We start from the raw sequence: 25,062 nt of genomic DNA, 5'->3' as shown, positions 1-25,062 counted from the left end.
CCAGTTCTCGGAGATTACCACGATTCAGAACAAAACGACCCGTTTTGCTATATTGACTTTCTGCGCACACAGCTTCTGACAGTCTCAGACCCTGCCCAGCGAGCCAGCGTAGAGGAAGTCTTTTACTTTGGACAAGACCATCTCTTCGACTGCGTTGCCTGTGGCCTCACAACGCTCATCCACAGCGTTACAGACTGCTTCGGCCTCGGGCCCATCGATCTCCGCACTCCTGCTCTGGGCCTCAACGTGGAGCAACTCATTCGCCAAAACTACATGTTCGACCCCGACCTATTGCCATATACCTGCAGCAGCGCAGCTTGCATGAGAGCACAGTCGCGCCCAGGCTACACGGCACCGGCCCAACAACGCTACATCCGACTCACATCTTGCCCCGACGTCCTCGTCATACAGCTCACACGAACTGCGCTAGATCTTTACGGTAACGAATTCAAAGTCATGACCGATCACGATTTTCCCGAAATCTTGGATTTATCCGAATATCTCGCCGACCCCACCGCTCAAGTGCGATATCGTTTCTCAGGAATGGTCGCGCATCATGGAAATGAAATTGGCGCTGGTCATTATATCGCTGGTGTGCGAGGTGCGGTCGAAGGAAGCGGATTTCGCCTCATTAACGATTCGAGGAAGGTTGTCAGCACTAACAACTTTGCGGATATTCAGCAGCCGATTTGGGATAAGAAGGACAGATTTCAGCCGTATGTTTTGTATTATACTAAAATACGCGGAAAGAAGTGATAGACGGGTCCTTGTATTTGATAGATTTAGTTAGATTCTTATCGTTCAGGGAGGAAATTTAATATTTTTGCTCGCTCTCCCCTTCTCTCTTTCCATGTTTTCTTCATTGTCTATGCTACTGTAAGCGAACTCAGGCTATATTACCGTCAGAATATGCAGACAGGAGAAGGCGGCGTGGTAAGTCCAGATATTATACTCAATATGTATCTCACGTTTGTACTGCAGACCACGCAGCTCAGATTAGAGACAGCCTGCGGCGGCAAGAGCCAAGTGCCCCTGAGCCAGGCCTAAGCTCTTCGACCACAGCGTTGTATGAAGTAGCACTACATATCCGAAAGTATTCTCTCAACTTCATCGAGTCTGCGAGCTTGATACGAGACGGAAAATTGATATACAAGCACTATATAGACAAGTCCAAGCCCAACCTAGATTACCCTCTCCCTCGCCCCTATCCCTCCCTCTCTCAAAAAGACAAACGCATCTCTCACTCTCGATACCCCTTCGGCGCCCCTCCATTCCACGATCCGGCATACTCTGCTTTCCCATGCGCATCAGTCGTCCACCAACCATCATTCCAATTTCCACCCCAACGATTCCACCAACCCCCTGCCACAGTGCTCGTACCGACGACTCTGTACGTCGAGGTGTACGTGAGGGTTTTGACCGTGGTAGTTTTCCTTCCGTTGTAGCCCTTCAACGTGGCTGTTTTGGTGATGATTTTGGTGGTGGTGATCGTTTTGGTCACTCTTTTGGATGTTGTTGTCGACGTGGGTTTGGAGGTAGTCGAGGTGGAACTGGGTTTGGTGGTTGCAGTGGTGGATGTGGGACTTGGTTTTGTGGTCGCAGAAGTGGAGGTGGAACTTGGTTTGGTGGTTGTAGTGGTAGTGGAGCTGACTGTAGAGGTTGTGGGGCGTGATTGAGTGCTCGTGGTGGCAGATTTGCTTGTCGTCGTCGATGATGACGATGACGATGAAGATGATGATGACACGACACTTGATGATATCGTCGTGCTACTCTTGACATCCGAAAAAACGGAAGAGGTGGAGGAGCTGAGGTCCGAAGAAATAATGCTCGTTGGGATATCCACACTCGGCGGTTTGACTGTGACACTGACGTTGCTTGTCTCCGCACCTGGATCCTGCACGAGCTGGATACTCTCCCACTTCCCAGACTGGTCGGTGTAGTTGTAGGCGTAAGCGGGATTGTAGCTGTGAATCGTCACCTTCCTGACGAACATCGTGTATGGACCACCAAAAATATCCGTCATGCCTCCGGCCCAGCTCATGGTTCCCGAATTCTGTCCAGGATCACCTCCAGCCCAAATACCAAGCTGCAACTTTGAAGGTGTCTGAGGATATTGGTAGTTGCCTTTGTCTCCCGACGAGTCTGCGTAGTTGAAGGTGCGGATCACTTTGCCATCAACTTCCCAGTTGGTGTATGCTTTACGCCATTCGACACTGTATTTGTGGAAAGTTTCCTGTGGGCGGGAGACGTCAAACCAGGAGCCACGGTCATAATTACCAGTCAGCCCTTTGCTACACGGATACATACAATAGTTAGCCTGCGTGCTGTGCAGTACGATGAGGATGAATCGGAGTCACATCTCACCCAAAGTAGTTGTTTTGGCCTTTACCGGCTGCGAATGAGGGGTTACCAAAGTTGTTGCCAGAAAACTCGAAGTCTGATGGATTGTCAGTGAACGATGATGGTATTGAGCATCGTGCCTGGCATACCTATTTCGTCAAAATCGTCCGAGATCAACACTGCACTAGAGATCATGCCGGTTCCATTGGCAACCCTCATCTCCACATCGACCCTTCCAAAGAAGATAAAGAAGTTGGTCCAAAGCTGAGGTGCATCATACCGCTTGTTGAATGTGAACTCCGCGCCATCGGGTCCAAAGTTGATCGTGGCATAGTTGGAAATGGTCCAGTCGTCGGGGATCGACTTGATCTTCGTGAAGTCAATCTCGTACTTGTTAGTTGGCAGGCCTGGGTTCGGGGGGCATGCGCCAGTAGCGTTGAAGAGCGGGTTGCAGGGCCAGAATTGTCCATCTGCACGCTGAGCGATCGCTGAGCCTGCAAGGAGCAGGAACGCGCCTGTCGAGGTCGCCAGGCTGAACATAGTTGATAGTGGTACACTGTCGATGGTGGAGTGTCTGCGTGGGGAAGTCAATATGATCTGGACGAACAAAGAAAAGCATGTCAAACGGGGCCAGACTGTTTTCAGATTATGAGGTACAAAGGGTCGCCTCTACTCTTTCAGCCACTAATCAGATACTCATCTCGACAGTACACAGTTGACAGAATTAGTGCGCAAGAACAAATTCTTCTCCGGATCATAAGTGATCTCCAAGCCGGGTGCGATCAGCCGGTTATAGGAGTATTGTGCAGACTTGTCGTCCACAAAACTCTGCACGCCAATAGTGCCATATCTTTGCGTGTTCGATGGCACTTCACCATTCGCCTGATAATAAGTGTAGACCACAGCCCCGGCTTTAGCTTCCTGGAACGTGGCGATGAAGTGGTAGTAGCCGAGGGGCTGCGAGTACAGACTCGTATACCATTCGAAAGAAACATTCCTGTTTGGCGCTTCACCTCCAATCTCGTAGTAGAGGCCTTGTGCTGTGCCCTGTGCCACGAAAAGGTCGTTCCAGTAAGGCAAAAAGGCGGTGTCGGGAAGACCATAATCGTCATCCGTATTCATTCGTGGCAGCTGAGCATTCACGAACGAGTAGTGGTCGACCGATCCACTATCCCTACTGAGTGCTATCCAGCCATTGACGGAGACCATTACACGACTGCTTCGTATACCATAGGCCTCAAGCTTGAAAGGAAGCTCAATGGGGTAACGCTCGTCGTCAAAGTCTTTTGTGGCTAGACCGTCGCTGTCCACTCCTGTGATGGCAGTTGGCCTTGCGAGCACAACAGTTGGTGCTCCAAACTGTTGCCCGATCAATACTGTAGTCGTTTCAAGGATAGTGGAGGTGACAATCGGGGTCTCCGTAACCAAGGACTGGACAGTTCGAGTAGCTGTGACTGTCCGCGTTACCACAGGACGAATGGTTGTCGTGTTGACGGAAGTACGATATGGCTGGATGGTGGCTGAAGCGGTTACCAAGTCTAGTCGGGTGTAATTGGATGACATCGTTGTATAAGTCGTAATTGTAGATGTCTCCGGCTCCAGGCTCATGCAGCTGCAGCCGGACGAGATTGCAGATACAGCGGCTCCTTCGAGTGCTGGAGGAAGATCCTTCGGGTGTTCCCAGTCAGGGTCGGGACCATTATGAAAGTCCGGATGCCAGTGTGGCTTTCCTCCCCAGCCTCCAAAATGACGCCTGACATTATCGGTCACGTTCGAAGCAGCGGTCATGTTCGAAGCAGCAGTCACGTTCAAAGCAGCAGTCGAGTTGCCGCAGATCGTGGTCGTTGAGATGACAGTGGTATATGAGGTGCTAGTCGGAGCACGAGTTGTCGACCGATCCCGTGTAATTACGATGGTGTTGTTCGAATAGACAGTTGTGGTCGAGCTGTTTCCTGTCATGGTGACAGCGGGCAGTACGATGGCCGAAGCGCTAGCCGTGAGTGTTACAGTGGCTGCATTACTCGTCCGATTCATTGTGAAATAAGCATGCTTCGTAGATGTTTTGATCACAGTTTTTGCCTAGAGCAGACGTTAGAGTAGTCCATCCTGCGTAGAATCAGCCCACTTGCAGTAAGTCCGAGAACTGAAGAACACAATGAGCTTGCAGCATTGTAACTCCGCAAAGCTGAGACGTATGGGGCTGCCTCGCGACAGGTATCGTTGTGAACAGCTGGAGGATGTGGATGATACCAGGGTGGATGGGCACTGGCGATCGAGCTGAGAAGCACCGCTACTGCAAGACTGAAACTAGCCATGATTGAAGGACAATTATGAGAGTCAGATGAAGTGAAAGAGGGCGCACCACTGCCAAAAGCACAGCGGCGCTCGACCTAACTTGTATCGACACATATGCTGTTATTCCGAGCATACGCGCAGATGGAATGCTAACCACGGCCTCGCCTTCACATCTGATGGTCCATGCCATGCTCTCTTGTGCCACAAAAGCCTGATAAAGTGCTCCGAGGAATGCTGGCGCGTGGCGGGCGCGTGGTAGCATTGTTGTCGGTATGGTTTCGCGAGGCATGGAAACAGGCCGGTGGCAAATACCGTCCACATGTACATAGACGACACGAGCATTGGCTGTTTCATGGTCATGACCATCTATGGCCATGAACAGGATCGACGCTGTCGATTATTGGTTGGGCGAAGGGAAAAGGAAGAGTAAAGTCTCAAGAGTGAAGAGAATGGATTCACTACAGTCACGTGAGCCTTGGCATATTCTTGGCCATGACTTCAGCTCCACCGGCTGTGAAGCTACCTTACTATATAACCAAATAAACGACATGGACGAAGCACAATTTCAATTAGCCATCGAAGAACTCGCACAACATTTCCAGACTCTCAAGCATACTGCTCAACTAAAAAATTGTGATTGGCAAGATGTGACTCTTATCAGAAGCCAGAACCTCCCTTCTAGTCTGAACCACTTCCTAAGACTTACAAGACGACTTTCCGTTTGCAGCAAAAGGGCGACGAAACCACCAGATACAACTCCTCAACAACATCAAGTCCCAGAAACTCAACAAGCTCAAAGCCAGAGCATCAACGACAAACAAGCCATCGAAGAAGAAGAAGAAGAAGATCCCGAATGCCTCCCCAAATTCCCCCCGACAACAACACATCCATCGACAGACCCAGCAACAACAATAACCTACGACATCATCTACTCCCCCACCTACCGTGTTCCAATCCTCTACATTCACAAACCTCCACCACCACCTATCACACTTCCAGATGACGACAACAATAATGATGATGACGATAGTGATAATGACCCCGACCCCTTCCTCACCCACCTCCAACATTCCTCCTCCTCTTCCTCAACAATACTCCTCTCGCTCATCGATCATCCCACAACAGGAAAACCCGTATATTTCATTCATCCTTGCAGAACGCAAGAAGCTGTTGCGGAGATTTTATCATTATCATCATCAACACGTCGACTTGGGAAAAACGGTGGTGGAGGTGGAGAAGAAGAAAGGGGAGGTAGAGAAGGAGGAATGCAATGGTTCATGGCTTGGTGGGGATGTATAGGAAATTCTGCGGGATTGAGCGTTCCGATGGAGTTGGCGAGGATGGTGATGATGCCGACATTGACGACGACGAAGACGATGTCGACGGCGGGGGGAGAGTGAAATCTTGCAAAGTCACAGAATACAGCTCATGTGTGATGGTCTTGTATTCCAATGCGTCTCGTTCTGCTACAGTCGCCATGCAACCATGGCAGCTCTCACAATAGTCAAGGTAAAAGACGCAAGATGTAGTAGACGCAGTCGGTCGAAATTTCAAAGAAGCTTCTTTTATCATGCAAATCCATCTCTCATAGCTATGCGAGTTGTCATTACCAAGCATTCGCCTGTCTCCCCCGGTAGACATCAGAGTCGAGTCCACATCTATGCATTTATCCTTGGTCGTCTCGTCTTCACTTCGACAACAACCCTCGAGGACATAAGGAAATGCGCCTGGTGTCGCAAGTTCACTCGACACCTAAGCAGCCTCCTCCACATCAGCCGGTTTCTCACCCTCGGCTTCAGCAGGAGCATCCTTCATCTCCTCGTCGGGCTTTGCGTCACTCTCCTTCCCTGCAGCCTTCTTGGCCTCCTCCTCGGCCTTCTTCTTCTCGGCCTCCGCTGCTCGACGAGCGTCATCTGCTGCTTTTCGCTTGGCAGCAGCCTCTTCCTCGATCTTCCTGCGAGCCTCCTCTTCTTCTTGGCGCTTCTCGTTGAAGCGAGAAATGATGAGTGCGGCAGATGCGCGAAGTTCCTCGAACTTGGCGACATACTGTGCTTTCTTGGCGTCTTCGCCATCTTCATACAGCCAGTCCTGCGAGCATCATGTTAGCATAACTATATGAACCAGTAATTCAGGGACTGCTACAACTTACTTCAAGTTCATCGCACTTAGCGCGAACCTTGGCCTTCTCGTCATCGCTGGCAAAGTCTGCGTAGCCGTTACTGGTGTATGGCTCGTCAATCTTGCCGCGCATCGAGTAGATCTCCGACTCGAGCTCATTCTTGCGATCTTCAGTCTCGGCGACAAGTTTGTCTTCCGAAATCATCTGGCCTTCCTGCTCGAGAAGCAGATCCTTTTGCTGTTGGTCAAGCGATGCTGTGCCGGCAGAGAGTGGTAGATCACCCTTGCGGACTTGCTTCTTGACCTTGCGAGTCTTGGGCGCTGTAGCTTCGCCATTGGCTTTGTCGGTGTCCATTGCCTGTTGTTGGGAATTTGTCAGCAATGGTTCCGTTTTCAGGCGTTTCGCCACGCGTTCGTCTGCGCCAAGCCGCAATTTCTGAGGTTGCGCCGTAGTCATCATCGTGGCCGCTTCCTTCTCTTCTGTCGAAAAAAACGCAACAGGCAAACTCGGGGCTGTACTCACGTCACCATCCTTGGCCTCTGGAATAGGCTCTTCAATCTCCTGCTCCTCAACATAATAGCCCTGCTCCACGTTCAGAATACCGTGCAAGTTGAGCCGGGCTTTTAGCTTGCAGATCATGAAGTCGTCCTTGGTGTCTGCCTGCACACCCTTGACGCTGAAACGACCTATCCACGGGTTCATCTTGCCTGGTAATCCCTCGGGCTTTGCGTATTTGGCCTCCAAGTCGAACGGCTGTTTTCGGTAGAATGTGAGGATCTTGGTCGATGGCAGCGCATTGCCTCTGTTGAAGACAGTGAGGCTCGTGTCCTCGTCTGGAATGTCCGGTGATTTCTCCCAGGTGAACTCGATCGGGTAGTTCACAATGTCTTGCACACTGAAGTCGCGGACACGGAAGACTGGTGACAGAATCGCACAGCTGAAGGCACATCCTCGCGCGATGGCCTCGTCTGCGTTCATGGTAAAGCTGAGGGTCTTGCCGAAGAAGCCTTGAATGATGGACTTGAGTGCTGGTACACGCGTGCAGCCACCAACTAGCTCGACATAGTCAATGTCGTCCTTCGTCAGCTTGGCCTCCGCCAACGCTTGCTCGAGAGGAATGTGTGCGCGGTCAAGAAGTGGCTTCACCAACTCCTCCAGCTCCTCACGCTTCAACATGCCACGGACATCGACATCGTTCATCAGCGATTCAATGTTGATGGGTGCCATGGCATTTGCAGAAAGAACCTTCTTTAGCTTCTCCACTGCGGCAGCCACACGAACGCGTGCCTTGGGGTTCTCGTAGATGTCGATCTTCGATTTCTCTTTGAACTCTTGGCGGAAGTGCTCGATGATGACCTTGTCGAAGTTGCGGCCTCCGAAATGTCTGTCGTAGGCAGTCGAGATGACCTTGAGCTCTCCTTTCTTGAACTCGCAGATAGAGCAAGTGTAGTTGCTGTGGCCAATGTCGACTATCGCAACTCGTCGGGGCTTCTCCTCTGGGCCTGGCAAGTCGAGCTTGGTGATGCCGTATCCGAGCGCAGTCGCGGTCGTCTCGTTAATCAGACGAAGCACCTTGAGCCCTGCTACCTCCGCGGCGTCGATGATGCCTCTGCGCTGCGCGTCCGTATACCATGCCGGCACAGCAATGACCATATCATTGACCGGTAGTTTCAACTCTTTCGATGCGGTCTCACGGGCTTTTGTCAAGAACATGGCAATCAGCTGGGTGGCGGTGAAGATCGTCTTTTGCCCCAGATATGTGACCTGGGCGCCGACCTGGCCATTGACGTCGACCAGCGGCGCCGAAACAAACTCCTGCTCAATCTGTACATCGGGATCGTTGATATTGCGGCCGGCGAGTCGTGTGAGGGAGCCGACGGTGTTTTTGAGATTCGAGATTTCTTGCGTCTTCGCGGCCTCGCCGAGGAATCTGGATTTTGAGCCAAAGCTCACGAGCGATCTGTGGAAGGGTTAGTGGGCGGGCGGTGGGAGATGGTGGGTGGGTGGGTGGGTGGTGGAGCAGGCGGAAGACGTACGGTGTGGCGCGGTTCGAGACTTCGTTCGTAATAACATCGACACCCTTATTGCGAGCGACAGCCTGGAACGGAGGAGAAGTGGTCAGCGATGCTCATTGAAAGGCATTTGCGCTGGCGGGCGAAACTCACAATTACGCTGTTTTGCGTACCGAAATCCAATCTGGAACACTTCGTGGTTAGCTGGCGGCCGTCTGGCAATGTCGCATCCGAAGGTGTAGAGTAGTGCACTCACCCAACGACAGACATGGTGGGCGATGTCGTATGGTATGGTGTGGTGTGGTGGGTGGTGTATAGTAGATCGGTGTGTGGTGTGGAGTGGGGGCGCAAAAGTATTCGAGCTAGTGAGTGTTTGTATGTTTCTTCAGGTGTGGTTGAGGAAAAAGTTTGAGGATCGGCGCGAGCGATGAATTTGGGAGCCGCAACACAAAACAAGCAGTTCGCAAAATGGAGTCTGTGTTCGGGTGGATACTATGTCGCTTGTGTTGTCATGAATGCTCCAGTGGACTCTGACCGGGCTCGTCTTCCACTCCGTCGCCGACTAGAAGTGAATAGAAGCTACCAGTGTCTTCCCACACATTTCTGCGTCACGTGATACTGTGCAAAACACGTCATCTTTGCAACGCTGGCATCCTGGTCGCCCAACAACAACAACATCATCAATCGATATCCAGTGGACCCCATGAAGTCCACTCCTCGAGTAGAACGTGGCCGGTCCGCCTGGAGTCACTACGAGACATTCAACGCCCAACGTCGTCTTCAGCACTGTGATGAGCTACTCGACTGCCATCGCTTAATTCACGATTGGCCTAAGTTAGTAGAACTAGTGAAACGATGGCACCAAGATATACATCCTCGCCCTGTATTTCCGAGTACTACATCCTACGCTGTGCCGGAAGGTGTACCTCCTGAGATGGCTGCACCTTGAGTTGTCTTCATGACAACAGCAAGCACGCCGCAGAAGCCACTCCCTACTCGCCACAAGCATGTCTGTGAGTGACTGAAGCTCGCAGCCCTCTCCTGGTCTCCAGTTGGCGCGCCCATCAAACAACCCAGCACCAGCTAGCAGCCAGGCAGGCAGGTATGCCCAATGTTCTTCGCACTCACAGCCTCCGCTTCCCTTCCCTGCTTCCTCGCCCGCATACATCCTTCCACATTCCCATTCATGGAGTTGGCGCAAAGATCGCGGCATGGCAAGCTGCATAGCAAATTCCGTAAGCGGTATTGCAAGCAACGATAGTTGGCGGGGCTGTAGCTCCCAAGGCGGCACCCCATGTGGCACCTCCAGCGGCATAACAGGCCTAGATTCAGGATTAGCAGGTGATCAATATTTCTCGAGCTGAGAGAAGAAAACTCACCATGACTACGGCAGAGCAGCCAGCTTGGCAAATCCCGTACGCTGCTGGACCGGCGAGAGATGGTAAGATGAGGGTTGCGAGCGTGGCGAGGGTGAGAGTGGTAAAACGCATGGTTGTTGTTGTGTTGAGGGTTTGCAAGTCTTGTGGGAACTATGTGTCTGAAGGGAGAACGCTCAATGTTATGCTGTCTGGTGATTGTTGTTCTGGGATCGCTGTGAGTTTGTTTGAAGTATTGCTGTTTTTCGGTTCTTATAAGATAACGCGACAGTCACTTCCTATATGTTAGTGACTGATGTTGCTATGGAAGTGAAGGTGCCGTAGAAACCCCCTTCACTCAGTATAGGTATGTTCCAGCTGCTCCAACGTGGTGTCAAGCGAGACGAGACAGCATTGGGGTAAAAGATGTCTCGTAACATCTCCCATGGAGGATTGAGACGGCTTGACTTAACTGGATCCAGAAGCTCGCCCGGCCTCTTGTCTCCAAATTCTGGCCGTATTGTGTGCGTATACTGGACTCAAGAAATGCACCTTCGAGACATGTCCACTTACCAAGACTTGCCAATCTTAGTTCCTTTGCAGAGCGAAAATCACCTCACGCCCGACCAGTACCTTGTAATGTTATTTCCTGTACAAGTCTCGGTGCTTGCGACTTCTTCGTTGCTTTACTGCTGCGCACTTGCTTCACTTGAATTCGGATATCCATTCTTTATGTCTCGGCCGTTTGGGCAATCAATCCTTCTTACGTGCTTTTACTGCAAAGCCAGATGCCTCATATGAGCTCCACCGAGCCACACTCTGCGCGACAGTCAGTTACATACACCCTACTCGCAGCCACTTTCGTAAGTGCCTAATACTCTGAGTCGGCAGAACCGCAATTCGTTGACATCTACCTCAGATGCTGTTCGAAGCAGGACAAATTCCGCAGCTGCCAATTGCTGCTGTGCTTGTGGCACTCACGATATAGTGACCTTATTACTTGTGCAATGGAATCGTACTCGAAAGTGGCGCTGGTATGGTCGGCGACCAGACATCCACACTGTACTAGCCACACTCCGCGCGCTATTCATTTGTTCTTGCAATGCTTGTCAGTATGATGGTGACATTCTGGAAGCCACATGGATCGCTACCTGGACATGCATTGGCTCCAGTAGTGTTTATGATTCTTTCTTTTCGCAGCTTTTGGCATAGTTTCGAGATGATGTGCCACCGGGCGGAAAATGAACTTGAAGCTGCTGGAAGGGTTGGAACGTTCGCTGTGGAGGATCACCCGGTGCTACGGCGAAAGACAGGCTGCAGTGTACAGTCCGTCGTGCAACAGCCTGTGATCGTGCTGAGTTGTGGATTGCCAAAGCCTTTGCTACCCGGAGACTTCAATATACACCTCCACCAGAAAGAGAAATTGCAAACTCGGTGACCAGCCGAAGCAGCACTCAAGTAGACCATCATCAATTCCCAGGCGAGGCTCTGCTTCATCGCCGCAGGGTTCTTGGTCGCCGAAGCCTGTCGTTTGATATTGCCCACCAAAGGCTCCCTGCTTACTACCTGTACGGCGCGAGGACTTGGGGGATGTCGCAGAGCATTGTCACTGGATCCTTCCGCATCGTGCGTGATGCACAGAATATGCACGTCTGAGAATGTTCTGGGCTGGGACATCCACACGTTGCTCCCGTTGGAATGGCAAATCGTCCCGTTCATGTGGAAGGAGCATTGACACGACCCAGTGACCGGGTACGAAGAGAAAGTACCTGCATTAGTGGTCTCTGTGTTGCGCAATTACGATTTGCGCAAAAAGCCCATTGCGAGCTTGTGTCAGGCTGCTCGGTCCACTTCCGAATTGTTGTAGGTGGTATACGTGAGACGTTACACCCGCCTGGTAGACAGGAGATTTCTCCGTGAGTTGGTCGGTCGGTAGGTTCATCTCAATCTGACCGAATGGGATGTCGATACGTAGGTAGTCTCATGTCAACAACATACATGTATCTTCCTCACGACCCTCCGGCCTGTCTGTTTCGTGGTACGCATCGATATATGACGCAAGGAATGGGCGAGGCCAAGCCGTTGCCTCAATGTGGAAGGAGTCTTGACTATTGGATTTCCCGATATGTGAACGACGAGTCACCACTCATAGCGGCCTGTACAACCAGAAATTGAAGTTGTCATGATGAAGAGTTACCAATGTGACCTATGTACCCAGTAGGTATTCCGTGCGGGAAAGAGGACAAATTTCAAAGAATCATGCCATGGCCGAGGATCTCCTTGGCCAACCCACACTGGACCTGCGTCCTCGACGCAACAGACCTCCTCGGGTTACTTCTCCACGCGCCATAGCCGCAAAGAGATAGATCTCATGGCGTGGATAGGGCGCTTGTCTAATCTTTGAACAATCCAAGCATGGGCTTTCCTGTTCCCGCCACTGCTGCAGATGATCAAATGGCAGATGCATCTGTCAAGCGCCATCGTATCGACTGCCGTAGCGGAGCGACAGACTCCAATCTGCACCTGAGGCTTCCAAACGGGCGCCCGTGTGTCACATGTAGCGGATGAATGCATGGCTCGAGAGCATTACGCAGAGTCTGGGTGTGGCTGCATGAGGGGAATCAGTCTGCAACCGGGTACCAGGGACGTGAGCGCATCGGTGTCTGTCAAGAAGCATGCGCTGGTACGTCCATACTACTACGGTGACAATGATTATTCCATGATGTAAGATGGCAGAGTCGTATGCGTCGCCTGGTGGTGTGCTATCGGCGCGTCCTAGCGTGACGGCGGGCTCTTCGAGACATGACTATTGATGCCGATGAGCGGGACGTGGTGGAGGGTGAGTGTGTGTGTGTGTGTGTGTGTGCGTGTGTCTGGGAGTCTGGGTGTGTGTGTCTGGGTGTGTGGTGGACGAGGGAGGAGTTTGTGATGCATCGCATATCTCTCAGATCGTGTGCTGCCACCAAATGCAATGGACTACCTACATGTACATGTACCTGTACTGTGAGAGGGGAACGTCACCTGCCTGTCGTTGCTCCATCACAGAGGATTGGTTCGTGAATTCTAGCGACTGACGAGCTGCCTGACGAGTGCGTCTGGCGGTGAGCGAATCGGCAGTTTGCCATGCCAGCATTATGCGCGACGCAGGCTGCCGCTGCTCGCACTCTCTTCATGCCATTCGTGCAGCGCCGTGACAAGGCGCCTTTGTAAGCGCGAGCTGGCTTTGCGAGGGACCATTCGGCGGCGTCTGTGGCGCCTGCGACGATTCCTGCAGGGAGCTCCTTGCGGCAGTAGTTTGGAGCCCATGCCCCATGCTCGACAGCTTCTTCGGACGTCCTGCGTGCGCGCAAACAGATGCCTGCCATGGCCGCAGCGGACACATGGTGGAGACACGTCGCCGTTCTGCACTCCCAGCTGGCGTCGGGCAGAGCATGTCGGATGGTCATCAGCAGCAGCGGCGGCGGCAGCAGCAGCAGCAGCAGCATCGGATTGATGAGGGTTCATGATCATCCGTGCAGGCACAGGACGAGGTACAGTCGCAGAGCGGCGCCGTCGGTGTGCAGTACCATACAGTAGTACCTACCTACCTGGTAGTATACAGAGTACCTCCTACCTACAGGTAGTATACAGAGTAGCTAGTATACAGAGTCACTAGCCGACAGTAGTAGATACACACGACACGACACCACCGGGGGGCCCATCGGAGATCCGCTCGACTCTTTCGCTGCTGCATCTGAGGGCTCAACCGCTAAACCTTAACCAAGATCGAAGGGCCTGCGGTCGTGTTGCACTCCGGTGCCCGGGAGCTGGGAGCGCCAGCCGATAGGTGAAGTGTCGGGGCAACGGTTCCTCTGGGCCTTTCTGGAAGAGCTTGCTCTAGCACACCTCACTTGCGCCTGCCGCCTCCCATCCCGTCAGTGCCTCAACTGGCACCAGGCAACTGCTGGAATGGGAATTCTGGGATGCAGCTGGGCCATCATCTGCTACCGTACCTGTACAGTACAGTACCTGTAGGTGCCCAGTGCCGGGGCGGGCGCGCAGGGATCTCACACCCCAACCCAGCCGCCGCGGCGGTGAGGGGTGAGTCAGCCACGCCCGGTCGCAGTTGCCTTAGCTTCGTCGACCAGTTTTCTCTGCTTGCTGCTTTGGGCGAGCCACGACCACGGGTGGGCGGTGGACGGCGAGGAAGAAGGGCAACATGTCGCACCAGTGCAGCCCTCCATGGTATCACCAGATCTTGCCTCTTGACGAATCCATCTCGTGCTGTCTGTATCCGACGAGACTGGTGTGCGTCGGACCTGTCACTGGCTGTGCGTGGTGTTCATCCACTGGGTAGCATAAAGGACCGCCTGCGATTTAGCGTAGAGGCATCTGAACGCAACCTCAACCCAACTCGTTGCATCGGCCTCTCGCAGCAGCTGCTTCTATATAGCCTTCGTGACCGCCTGCTCGTTTCAGCTCTCCCATCATCCACCCGTTCGGACATCCTCGACGACCATACCACCCCTTCGTGTGCTCTTCACTTCGCACTACCGGCCGACGCTATCCGAGAACAACCGACCGCCTCAACTACCAAGGCATTGATCGAGCTTCTGTGGTCCATCCAACCGGACCCCGACTGCACCTCACCGTCACTTTCGACCAGCACCCCCTTCGCTCTCTCTCTGTCTCTCCCTCTATCCCTCAAGGAGATCAAGAAGCAAAGTGAGTACAGTCCCCACCACTGCCGGCCAAGGCTTCGCTAACCGGTTCGTTCAGATGGCAAAGCCAGGAAAGTGCGAGCACGCCTTCAAGATGATCAAGTCAGACACCACCTTGATTCTGTGGAACTGCAACATGTGCCACTCGGGGCCTCACTGGTTCATCTTTGAGTGTGCCAAGTGCAAACTGAAGACCTGCCGGCCATGCACACAGAAAGCTTCATGAGGAGGTACGTGCTCATACCGTCTGTTCTCTTTCACATGTATGCTGATTATGTTCCTCCCCAGAAACCCAGCATTTTATTACATTCCTTCAATTGGTTTAATTATATGAGGATATTGCTGCAGCGTTATGTTGTTAATCTAGCGTGGAGTCTGGGAAGGAGGATAGAGGCCGTATGCCTTATTGGCCGGCCGGACGGGGGAGTGTACAAGGAAGATACCATTGAGACATTGGTGACGGATGGGCGGCGGGGATTTGATTAATTTATTCTATTTATTTATTGGCGTTCAAGGAAAGAGAAGGAAAGACGACTGTCCGCGAGGACCGGTAACAAATAGATCCCGCAAAACAACATGAAATTGTAATTCGATGCCCGATTGCCCGCCTGCTCCGACTTCCTGCCAAGTAGGCTAGGGCTAGGAGGCGGCAGGCAGCGACCGTACCTACCTCAACATGGCAAGCACCCGCAGACTACCGCAATACCGTTTCTTACAGGCAAGAAGCTTGCTCTAACCCTTCTACCGTATCCATCTCTCCTCGTCGTTGAAGGCAGCGCCACCTCACTTCTGCGTCTACTGATTCTTCTCCCTCTTCGGTGATGATGACCAATGATGCTTCTTCCAACAGGTGACGATGTTCTTGCGTTGCGGTGCCTTTCGCGTGCACATGGTTAAAGGGCTGAAAATCAGAGGCGAGCGGAGCGGCAAAGACCGTGGAAGATGTGAACGTGCTGCTTCCAGCAACCTGGTTCTGGCGGTAAAGCATCACTCGAGTGGGTAGGTTTAGGAGGTACATGTAGGTGGCAGCTGTCAGCTCAACGCCTCCCGGGTCGCCTCAAATCCGCTGCAGTGGGTGGGTTCCCAAGATCGCGGGCAACCTCACTTCGGCATAGGTACCTCAGGCAAGGGTCGCCCACAGTTCACATACACGAAATGGTAAGGTACCTTAGGTAGTATGGTAGCTTGATAAAGTGAATGACTTAAGAAGCTGTGCTTGCTTGGATCAAGAATGTCACCCCAAAATGAGAAAGCCGTAGTGGCATCGGAAGGACATGGCCGCAGCTCAGAGTCCTCCCCTCGTGTCCAAAACACTTCCTCTGCGCACCTTGTGTTCCTTGTTCCTCATGAACCGCATCATCTCGTGCCTCGTAAATTCATCAATTCCGTCTTCCCATCCCCCCTTCGCTCACTCGAGGCATCAACTCATCAATCTTGTTGGCTTTAGTTGGGGCAGCTCTGATGAAGATGTCAGTGTCATAGCAGACATATGTCAAGGGTCAGAGCACACGAACAGCTCCGCACGAGCCACACGACTTGCCGCCAGAGGTCGCTGCGTTGCATTTTGGGCCTGGAAGCGTCAGCTGACCAGTCTTCATGAGAAGATCGGTTAAGTGAGAGCATAGTATTACAGGTAGGATGCATGTTGGGCGTAGAAGAGGATGTCGAGTGTGTGTGTAGGCTTTCTTCCGCGTTCTGATTCTCTCTGTATGGTCAGATGGTGTGGTCGGATGAGAAGTTGGTGGAAGAAGAAGATGGAGCTGAAGTTGAAGTCCATCCGGACAGCGGGCTACCTAGGTAGATACATGTATCCTGGCAGTAAGCGGGGCAAGTGGCACGTGAACAGGACGCACCCCGACAGGTGATCTAGAGGCGTGGGGGTGAGTGAACAGAATGGAAGTCGTGGAGGCGAGTTCCTCCTAATCTCCCACCCAGGTCTACCTATACTGCAAAGAAACAGCATATGGTGAGGCCCTTCCTGTTTCTTTTGAAGCCCGCCAAGGCATATCGAGTACGGTTCCGCCATATGCTAAAGCGGTTAGGATGCGAATGGAGAACCATGATGGAGACCCAATTTAGTGCCCAAGACTTCTGCATTCGAAGCTGTACAATACCGTGCCTCGATGCCGAGCCAAGAAGCACTTCTCCATCCTCATTCGCTCCATAGCATTCCCACAACATCCACTCCACTCCACTCCAGCTTCAAGCGCCAGTAGGATTGCCACTGAAATGAAAAAAACCTCTCTGGAGTCTTCACAGACCAACCGTCTGCTCAAGCATTGTCTTCGCCGCGCTTGTAATACCGCCGAGTGACCCCTGGCGCAACACCACGACTCATCGCCTGCCTTCCTAATGTGGTATCAACGGAGCCCATACCGGAAGAATATGCATGTTTATTCGCTGCCGTCGACTCTGGATAATACCTGTTTCCAGCATAGCTTTTCTTTTGATATGAATCGCTTTCTTCCTTGAAGCGGAAAGTGGCACGGGGCTCAACTGGTTAGAGCCACCCGCAGGCAAGTGTGGAAGTCTCTTCTCTTGAAGACTTGCTGTGCTTTTCCAATAGGTGGGTGCTTTCCTCGAGGTGATCGTAGGTAGGTCGGTCTGGCTATACCATATAGCAGCACAGTGTCTGTTGTACCCCTTGGGAAGAGAACCATCGAGCTGCTACTGATCGCACACTGCACTGGACCACGGACATACTACTCTTCTCACCACGTCGTTCAACATGCTGTCGATTGGCATCTATGGCTTCTTCTGCGTTTCTTCTCTCCTCTCCGTCTTGACGACTGCTTCTCCTCTGGCCAAGCGCGTAGCTCCGACCTTCGTCTTCAGCGGGGATGCGCCCTTTTCTGTCTCGAGCGATACTTTGGCAGCAGCATTGACCTGCCCAAATGGCAATCCGACGACCTCATCCCCACCTGTCCTTCTCGTTCATGGCACAGCGAGCGTTGGCTCAGAGACTTGGGGTGAGGGCTACGTGCCTGCCCTCAAGGCTAACGGCTATACAGCTTGCTATGTCAACATTCGTAAGTCGACCTGATGTGCTCGACGATAATATGGAATACCCTACTGACTGATATCATTGCAGCCAACCGATCAATGGGAGACATGCAAGTCAATGCCGAGTTCGTAGCATACAATCTCCACTACTTATCCTCCCTCTCCGGCGGTCTCCCACCCGCCGTTATCGCCCACAGTCAAGGAAACCCCAACACACAATGGGCTCTCGAGTACTTCCCCAGCACACGAAACATCACTCGAGCCTTCATCGCCCTCTCACCCGATTTCGCCGGTATCGACCTCCTCGGCAGCGACTCCCTCTTCTCCGACATCTGCGCAACCGGTCTCTGCCAAGCCGCACTGTGGCAACAAGCCGCAGGCAGCAACTACTACAGCGCCCTCCACGCAAAAGATTTCACCGCTCTCGTGCCCACCACTTCCATCTGGACCCAATTCGATGGAGTCGTTGCACCGTATCAGGAAAACGCGCAATTGCCTGGTGCTACGGTCATTCAAGTGCAAGATTTGTGTCCTCTTCGACTCACGACACATGTCACTATGACGGTTTCTTCTCCTGTGTTCAGTTTGGCGTTGGATGCGCTTCAGCATGATGGAGTGGCGAGCTTGTCGAGAGTGCGGAAGGATGCTTTGGGTATTTGTCTGCGCGTGAATGCGGAGGGGATGAGTAGTGATGTTATAACGGATCTTGGGAAGGATTTGACGGAGCTTGTTGATGGGTTTCTGTGAGTATCAGCCTTTTTTTTTCCTTTTTCTTCTTTTTTTGTTTCTTATTCATGATCATGTTGGCAAATGCTGACTACTTGTACCTATACTAATACCTTTTTTTGCCAGTCTTGCGACGCCACGATTAGAGGCCGAGCCTGCTTTACTACCATATGCGCAGCAGTAGCAGTAGGTATAGTAGGCCTAGGTTATATCATTTCACATGAACCCACAGCAACAATCATCATAATAATAGGTACCTTGTGAAATACAAATTTCTTCCAATGTCTATAATGATATACCTTACATATATACCTATCGACACACATCAAACCGACTCACACTCGGATCATGATCACTCGCCTGCGCATCCACCGTCGTCCACGTATTCACATGTACATGCTCCGACGCACTCCCCGCACTCGTAGCCAATCGTGGACTCACAAACATGTGATCCAGGGCCTGCGTATTCATATCAAACAAATACGAATACTTCTCCGTCTCAGGCAACCCCAACGCCTCATCCAACTCCCGCAATCCCGACACCGACGTAAACGTCCGCAAAGGCTGCACGGGGCTAAATTCGTTATAATCGCCCGCAGACATGACGTTTGCATTCGCGTCCGCGTCGAGAATGGAACGGATGAAAGAGCCGAGGACTTGTGCTTGGGCGACGCGTTGCGTGATGCCGTTGTTGACGGGCGGGCGCGCGTCGCCATGGAGAGAGGAACTTCCGCCTTTGGACGTCCAGTGGTTGTTGAAGGTGAAAAATGTGCCCTCGCTTCCTACCGTTTCCCAGTGTGCTGCCAGGGGTCTGCGGGAGGCGTCCCAGGCGGCGTTGGTGGGATCGATGACGCCTGGGTTGTAGCGGAGGGAGGGCCCGGGGAGGACTTCGTTGGCTTGCGTGCTGGAGCCTGCGGTGCCGTTGACGAGACGGATGCGGTCGGCTTTGTAGAGATATGCGGTGCGAATGTTGCCGCCGGGCTGGCCGCCGTTTTGGTCGTCTACGGGGGGGAGGTCGACGAAGCTGTAGTTGGTGCTGGAGGAGAGGGTGTTGATGGCGTCGCGGAGAGTGGTCAGTGTGATGTCTGCGGAGACAACAGCGTCGTTCACTGCGCCGTTGTTGTCTTGGACCTCTTGGAGGAAGAGGAGATCCGGGGTTTTCAAGTACTCCACGATGTGGGAGGCGATGGCTTGGAGATTGTCGGAAGCGGGCTGGAGGTTCTCGACATTGTATTGGCCTACAGTGATACCATCACAGGACCCGCTGGACTCCAGAGTGGTAGGCGGTGGCACAGCAGGACTTCTCGACGAGACGGTTCGGATCATGGTAGTGGGGAGAATTCTGTAGAAGCCAAAGCCCTGAGTGACCACACCAGTGATCTCTTCGAGAGAATCACCCAGGAGAGTCGTCGAGGGGTTTGTCGTGCCATCGAGTGGGCTGCCGATGAGAATGGCTTCGGGGTTTGCATCACGATCGCTCATGGTCAGGCCTCCGCGAAGATTTTCGCCTGTCGTATTCCACTCCCCAACCACCCAGGTGTCGTTGAAGCTGTTTGGTCTACTGAGAGCGCGTGGTCCACGGATGGTCACGAGCTCTCCGCTCAAGCTCTCCCAAAAATCGATTCCATATTGACTAGGGTCTAAAGTTGGATTGGCAACAGAAATCAAGCTTTGATTGTTGGGTGCGGCGAAGACGTCGCCATTGTCAAGCGAACTGAATTGCTCGGTCTGTAGGAAGTCAGTCAGTATGGAGCTGAGCACCGTGCACATTAGATCAATGTTGTACTCACAGGCGGATTGAGGCCTCCTTGTCCAATGACCAGAGGAACCACGGCGTTACCAGTGGAAATGGTGGTAATGTCGGTTGGGCGGTCAATCTCGGTCAGAAAGATATAGGCTGCATTGGTACGGAACTCGGTCACTCTGCCATTGAGAGAGACGACGTTGCCCACGGTGGCATTGGCGAGCCCTTCAGTGCCAAAGACATAAATCGACTCGGATGTGCTGGCATCGCTGTCGGGTGTAGTAGACCGAATCCAGAAGCCTTGCGGTCCCTTGGCGGTCACCAGTCCGCGCACTCCAGTTACATTCTGGCCGTTGAATGGCGAGAGGAATTTATTGCCGTTGATCTGGGAAATGGTAGGGTTGACCTGCTGGCTGGTAGCAGTTGCGCACAGTGCAGCGACCGCGCTGAATGTGCGGAGAGAGAACATGATGTAGACTCTGCGACTAAGGTACTGCTGTATACTAGACGACCGAATTTGACATATACCATCTTCATATATACTACTGGAGTGTCCGGTTGACTTGCCTATTCGAGACTCGCAGAGCCAAGTCCCAAGCCAAATCGCGTCCGTAGCGAATGAAGCCCATGCTGCGATAGAGTCTTATCACTGGTCGCCACCTGTTCGGAGGGCGCGACGATCGTACCTTGGCCGAGATTGTGTGCCTTGCATGTTGCGCAGTTGTCAGCAGTGGCATTGATCTTGGCCTACTGCTTATGGCCTCGTAGCTGATAGGAAGTTTGTGTTGTGATCCCTGGATGGCAGGAGGCTAAGGCCGAGTTAGGCCGAGGGCTAAGGCCGAGGGTAGTAAATCTCTGATAGATAGGAAATCTCTATATAGAGATTATATAGAGATTAATAGAAAATCATTATAATAGCATTAGTAGTATAATAGTATTAATAGTATAAATAGATATAGACACTGCCTTAAAGAGGCAGTAGTTAAACAGATTATATACATTTAATTATACCCTTTTGCTCTATACCTTCTAAGTTACAATAGGTTATAAGCCCGGATCAAAACTTTCTTTAAAGTAATAGTAATTATTCAGACTCTCTAATTACTCTACTAATAGTTCCCTTAAAAGGATATAGTATACTATTGTTAGGAGAATCTAGAGAACCTGCAGAGGTTATAGTAAACAATATTACTATATAACTGCTACCTAATTACCTACCTACTAGGATATTAATATTACTCTCCCCTTCTACCCTTTCCCCCCTTCCCTTCTATTATTATATCTTTAAAGATAGAGAAGACTAATAGGATCCTTACCAAAACTATACTATTCGAGCTATAGAAGAACATCCTTATTAGTGCCCTAGCTAATAAGGAAGTTCTTAGTTATATCTTTTATAATTTTGAATAGGAGGATACAAAGGTTAGGCTAATACTACTAGAGATAAGTATAATAGCTACTTAGGAGGAGAGGAATACTATAAATACAATATACAAAACCAATCTTGCTACTTTTATAAAGGGAGATTACCTTACTAGAGGAATTATTATAGAAAGATTAGCTACTAATCTTAGGCCAAACTTTAGAGGCCTAGATAAGACAGCTAAGGAGCTATATAATATAGTAGTAGCTACCTTTAGACTAATTATTACTATTAATATCTATAATACCCTAGGACAGATTAGGAATATTAAGTTATTAGGGAGTAATACCTTAAAATACTATAATAAATTCAACAACTAGCTCTAGACCTATTAACGAGCTATAGAACAGTACTTCTAGGCCAATTCTATAGAGGATACTAATACTAGAGCTATAGTTATAAATAGGACTAATATATCTATTAGGCACCTAGCTAGTAATGTTATATTAGGACTACTGTTAATCAAAATACTCTTTTATAACGGTATTAGCTCCTATAAATAGCTTAGGAGTTAGCGGTATATATACCCGCCTAAGAATTATTCTTTAGAAGAATTGATTATATTATTAAGGAATAAGAAACCTCTAGTATATTAGAGATAGGCAACAGTTATAGAAGGAGTACCTATAATAGAGGATCCTAATACTAAATATACCCTTTATACCTATAGCTACCTTAATAGGAGATACTATACTAAGTACCCTAAACTAGCCTCTAAGGATTAGAAGAAGAAGAAGGACAAGTCAAAGAAGGTAGCTAAGGTAGAAAAGGGGTCTAAGGTAGGAGGAGTAGTTAAGGTAGAAAAGCCTAATAGTAAAAGCTCTAATTCTAATTCTAACTCTAATTAACTAGTTGCCTATAGTAGTATATTAATACACTTAGTAGCAGTAGCTGTAAGGAAGACTATTATTAGGTTAACCTATATATAGGACACTAGTACATTATTTACGTTTATTAATAATATTAGGTACTTCTATACCTTTAAGGCAATAGAGGAACTAGCTTCTTTCTACTAGGCTATTAGGACTAGTACTATTAACTACTATAGAGAGGTTGTTATATACCTTAAATACAAAGGTAAGAAGACTAAGATCCGTATTTAGAATACCCTATACTTACCTAAGTCCGATTGCAACCTTATCTTAGCAGAACAGATCTATAAATCTACTAGTATCTACCTTAATAGGCTATTATATAGGCTTATAAGGGAAGGAAAGTAGGTTAGATTAGTTACCCTAACTAATAGAGTCCTAATCCTATACAACTCCCTAATACTTAAGCCTAAGAAGTTAATTAATACAATTGCTATACTAGCAGTAAGATAGGAAAGGCTAACTAGCACTCTCTAGTATAAGAGGCTTAGCTATATTAGTAAATCAATCCTTAAGCAAACTAAGAAGGCACTCCCTAGACTCGAGCTACTTAATACCTTAGAACTTACCTATTGCTATACCTACAAACTGTTAAAGTTATAAAGGATTGTCTTAAGGATACTAAGGACGAGGCCCCTTAAGGCACTAGATAAAGTCTATATTAATCTTTCTAGGAAAATCAGTCTACTAGATCTCTATAGGTACTAATATATTATAATTATTACTTATACAAAGACAAGAAGACATTAGCCTATCTTCCTTATTAACAAAGGAGATACTACGGCTAAGCTTACTTAATAGTTAAAGTATATCTAGAACAGGTATAAGAAGCAACCTACCCTATAGTTCTCTAATAGAGGAGGGGAGTTCTAGAATAAAGCCCTCTAGGAATAGGCAGTATAAGAGGGTATAAGATAGTATTTCTCTACCCTAGGGACTGCTAAGTAGAATAGAACTACTAAAGCAGCTAATAAGGTTATTTTCTCTAAAGCAAGGGCTATTATTATTGCTTTAGGAATTCCTATTAAGCTATAGTACTTTATAATTAGGCTAAGCAGCTAGATTACTAATAGGTTAGTTAACCTTACTATTAGGGAGATCCCTCTCTAAGTTTTCTATAGGGACCTAGACCTTAGTAACCTATTAATTGACTTAACTAAGATTAGGAAGTTTGGATATAAGGCCTATAAGTATAATAACAAACTCCTATCTAGCTAGAAATTTGCCCTAAGGGCTCAAATTTACTAGTATATTAGGTTCTAGGAGGACTTATCTACTAACTACCTTCTCTAGAGAGGTTACTTTAACAAGATAGGTTAAAGGTAGATCTATAAAGTTAAGTTCTCTCCTTATATCTAGTTTAATAAGTATACAACTTTTGGTTCTATACTTTTATTACTATCTATTAAGATTCCTTTAGTTTAGGAGGAGCTCTTATAATAGGAGAACTTTTAGGAATATATAACTAATACTAGTATTTAGTCTAGAATCCCTACCCTATTTCCCTATTCCTCTTAGGAGCCTAGAACTAGTACCCTATTGCCCTACTCTTATTAGGAAACCTAAAGGGAGAATTATCCCTATTCCTCTTAGAAGCCTAGAACTGGATTTACCCTATTGCCCTACTCTTACTAGGAACCTAACTATCAACCTTAAGGGGAGAATTATCTATCCTAAGGGGAGCTTTATCAACTATAACCAAAACCTTAGAAAATAATAGTAGTTATAAAAGTCTAATATTAAACCCTAAACTAGGATAGTAGCAGACTTGCCTAATTACTCTAAAACTCCTAAGAACTATAACTATAGATACAAAACCTAATATTACCCCCTATCTACTAAGAGCTAGATCTAAACAGCTCTAAGGAGGAGAGGAGATTTAGGTTTAATAAGGAAGATTAGGTCAATTAGGCCTCGTCATGGGTTGGGTTGGGTATGGGTTGGGTACAACCCAACTTAAATACCCAACCCTACAAATAAGCTGGGTACCCAGCTTATAAGCGGGGTACAACCCAACGGTAAAAACCCAGTGGGTATACCCAATAGGTATTGCAATAGGTATTACATAATACGAGTTGAATACCTACAAAATAGTAGAAAGAAATATTAATAAGGGATATATACCTACTACCTGATTCCTAGAGCGTAGAATTTGATAGGAATATATTCTATGTTTATTGCAGCTGCCGACCATATATGCCGACCATATATACCAATCAAAAAGGGATTACCAGAATAATGAGGGAAGCTCTAACCAATTGATTATAGTTATGAGCTACTATATACTAAGGATAGAAACTACCTTAGTTCTTAGTAAGTAGCTGAGCATCTAGAGCAGCTTGCTCCTTTGCTTGCTGCTTCAAGGCCTCTACCTCAGCGTCTTGTATCTTTTGATAAGCGCAAAGTTGATCCTCGAAATTCAGCCGCTGCCAACGATGAAACTGACGCGCAATTTTCTTTGCGTCTCCCTCGA

General features: G+C 49.6%; 13 protein-coding genes across 13 annotated transcripts; 7 read left to right on the top strand and 6 right to left on the bottom strand.

Annotated features, from left to right (window-relative positions):
* Window positions 1-321: 321 nt before the first annotated feature.
* Window positions 322-756, top strand: SEPMUDRAFT_37461 (cysteine proteinase; the record flags this gene model as incomplete). The annotated part of the gene is made up of 1 exon (XM_016908670.1): window positions 322-756. The coding sequence occupies one exon, from the start codon at window positions 322-324 to the stop codon at window positions 754-756; it is 435 nt and encodes a 144-aa protein (XP_016763993.1).
* Window positions 757-1,900: 1,144 nt separating this feature from the next.
* On the bottom strand, window positions 1,901-2,880 carry SEPMUDRAFT_36604 (glycoside hydrolase family 16 protein; the record flags this gene model as incomplete). Its single annotated transcript, XM_016908642.1, has 3 exons — window positions 1,901-2,291; window positions 2,365-2,437; window positions 2,490-2,880. Coding segments are annotated over 3 exons (855 nt in total), but the record flags the coding sequence as incomplete, so codon positions are not given.
* Window positions 2,881-3,036: 156 nt separating this feature from the next.
* On the bottom strand, window positions 3,037-4,374 carry SEPMUDRAFT_106061 (uncharacterized protein; the record flags this gene model as incomplete). The annotated part of the gene is made up of 1 exon (XM_016900608.1): window positions 3,037-4,374. One exon carries the CDS (start codon window positions 4,372-4,374, stop codon window positions 3,037-3,039), a length of 1,338 nt encoding a protein of 445 aa, XP_016763991.1.
* Window positions 4,375-5,183: 809 nt separating this feature from the next.
* On the top strand, window positions 5,184-6,035 carry SEPMUDRAFT_131467 (uncharacterized protein; the record flags this gene model as incomplete). The annotated part of the gene is made up of 1 exon (XM_016902427.1): window positions 5,184-6,035. One exon carries the CDS (start codon window positions 5,184-5,186, stop codon window positions 6,033-6,035), a length of 852 nt encoding a protein of 283 aa, XP_016763990.1.
* Window positions 6,036-6,067: 32 nt separating this feature from the next.
* SEPMUDRAFT_147630 (heat shock protein 70) lies at window positions 6,068-9,305 on the bottom strand. Its single transcript, XM_016904426.1, has 6 exons — window positions 9,023-9,305; window positions 8,920-8,950; window positions 8,791-8,852; window positions 7,277-8,714; window positions 6,785-7,111; window positions 6,068-6,723 (listed from the first exon to the last, which is right to left on the bottom strand). Exons 1-6 carry the CDS (start codon window positions 9,034-9,036, stop codon window positions 6,388-6,390), a joined length of 2,208 nt encoding a protein of 735 aa, XP_016763989.1. The 5' UTR covers window positions 9,037-9,305; the 3' UTR covers window positions 6,068-6,387.
* A 645-nt stretch (window positions 9,306-9,950) lies between these two features.
* SEPMUDRAFT_114931 (uncharacterized protein) lies at window positions 9,951-10,256 on the bottom strand (the record flags this gene model as incomplete). Its single annotated transcript, XM_016901118.1, has 2 exons — window positions 9,951-10,088; window positions 10,146-10,256. 2 exons carry the CDS (start codon window positions 10,254-10,256, stop codon window positions 9,951-9,953), a joined length of 249 nt encoding a protein of 82 aa, XP_016763988.1.
* A 132-nt stretch (window positions 10,257-10,388) lies between these two features.
* On the top strand, window positions 10,389-11,042 carry SEPMUDRAFT_147629 (uncharacterized protein). Its single transcript, XM_016904425.1, has one exon. The coding sequence runs from the start codon at window positions 10,548-10,550 to the stop codon at window positions 10,920-10,922; it is 375 nt and encodes a 124-aa protein (XP_016763987.1). The 5' UTR covers window positions 10,389-10,547; the 3' UTR covers window positions 10,923-11,042.
* A 76-nt stretch (window positions 11,043-11,118) lies between these two features.
* Window positions 11,119-11,599, top strand: SEPMUDRAFT_147628 (uncharacterized protein). The gene has a single exon (XM_016904424.1). It carries the CDS (start codon window positions 11,224-11,226, stop codon window positions 11,557-11,559), a length of 336 nt encoding a protein of 111 aa, XP_016763986.1. The 5' UTR covers window positions 11,119-11,223; the 3' UTR covers window positions 11,560-11,599.
* Window positions 11,600-11,846: 247 nt separating this feature from the next.
* SEPMUDRAFT_124051 (uncharacterized protein) lies at window positions 11,847-12,862 on the top strand (the record flags this gene model as incomplete). Its single annotated transcript, XM_016901876.1, has 1 exon — window positions 11,847-12,862. A coding segment is annotated over exon 1 (151 nt), but the record flags the coding sequence as incomplete, so codon positions are not given.
* Window positions 12,863-13,138: 276 nt separating this feature from the next.
* Window positions 13,139-13,606, bottom strand: SEPMUDRAFT_106058 (uncharacterized protein; the record flags this gene model as incomplete). The annotated part of the gene is made up of 1 exon (XM_016900607.1): window positions 13,139-13,606. One exon carries the CDS (start codon window positions 13,604-13,606, stop codon window positions 13,139-13,141), a length of 468 nt encoding a protein of 155 aa, XP_016763984.1.
* Window positions 13,607-14,879: 1,273 nt separating this feature from the next.
* Window positions 14,880-15,047, top strand: SEPMUDRAFT_38346 (uncharacterized protein; the record flags this gene model as incomplete). Its single annotated transcript, XM_016908703.1, has 1 exon — window positions 14,880-15,047. One exon carries the CDS (start codon window positions 14,880-14,882, stop codon window positions 15,045-15,047), a length of 168 nt encoding a protein of 55 aa, XP_016763983.1.
* Window positions 15,048-17,549: 2,502 nt separating this feature from the next.
* On the top strand, window positions 17,550-18,571 carry SEPMUDRAFT_38332 (alpha/beta-hydrolase; the record flags this gene model as incomplete). Its single annotated transcript, XM_016908702.1, has 2 exons — window positions 17,550-17,850; window positions 17,913-18,571. 2 exons carry the CDS (start codon window positions 17,550-17,552, stop codon window positions 18,569-18,571), a joined length of 960 nt encoding a protein of 319 aa, XP_016763982.1.
* A 291-nt stretch (window positions 18,572-18,862) lies between these two features.
* On the bottom strand, window positions 18,863-20,763 carry SEPMUDRAFT_114928 (endonuclease/exonuclease/phosphatase family protein; the record flags this gene model as incomplete). The annotated part of the gene is made up of 2 exons (XM_016901117.1): window positions 18,863-20,278; window positions 20,341-20,763. The coding sequence occupies 2 exons, from the start codon at window positions 20,761-20,763 to the stop codon at window positions 18,863-18,865; spliced, it is 1,839 nt and encodes a 612-aa protein (XP_016763981.1).
* Window positions 20,764-25,062: the final 4,299 nt, after the last annotated feature.

This window comes from Sphaerulina musiva (assembly GCF_000320565.1).
Source record: "Sphaerulina musiva SO2202 unplaced genomic scaffold SEPMUscaffold_2, whole genome shotgun sequence".
In the NCBI taxonomy this organism is placed as follows: Eukaryota; Fungi; Ascomycota; class Dothideomycetes; order Mycosphaerellales; family Mycosphaerellaceae; genus Sphaerulina; species Sphaerulina musiva.
The sequence above is the reverse complement of the archived record's forward strand: the minus strand, read 5'-3'. Positions and strand labels throughout refer to the sequence as shown.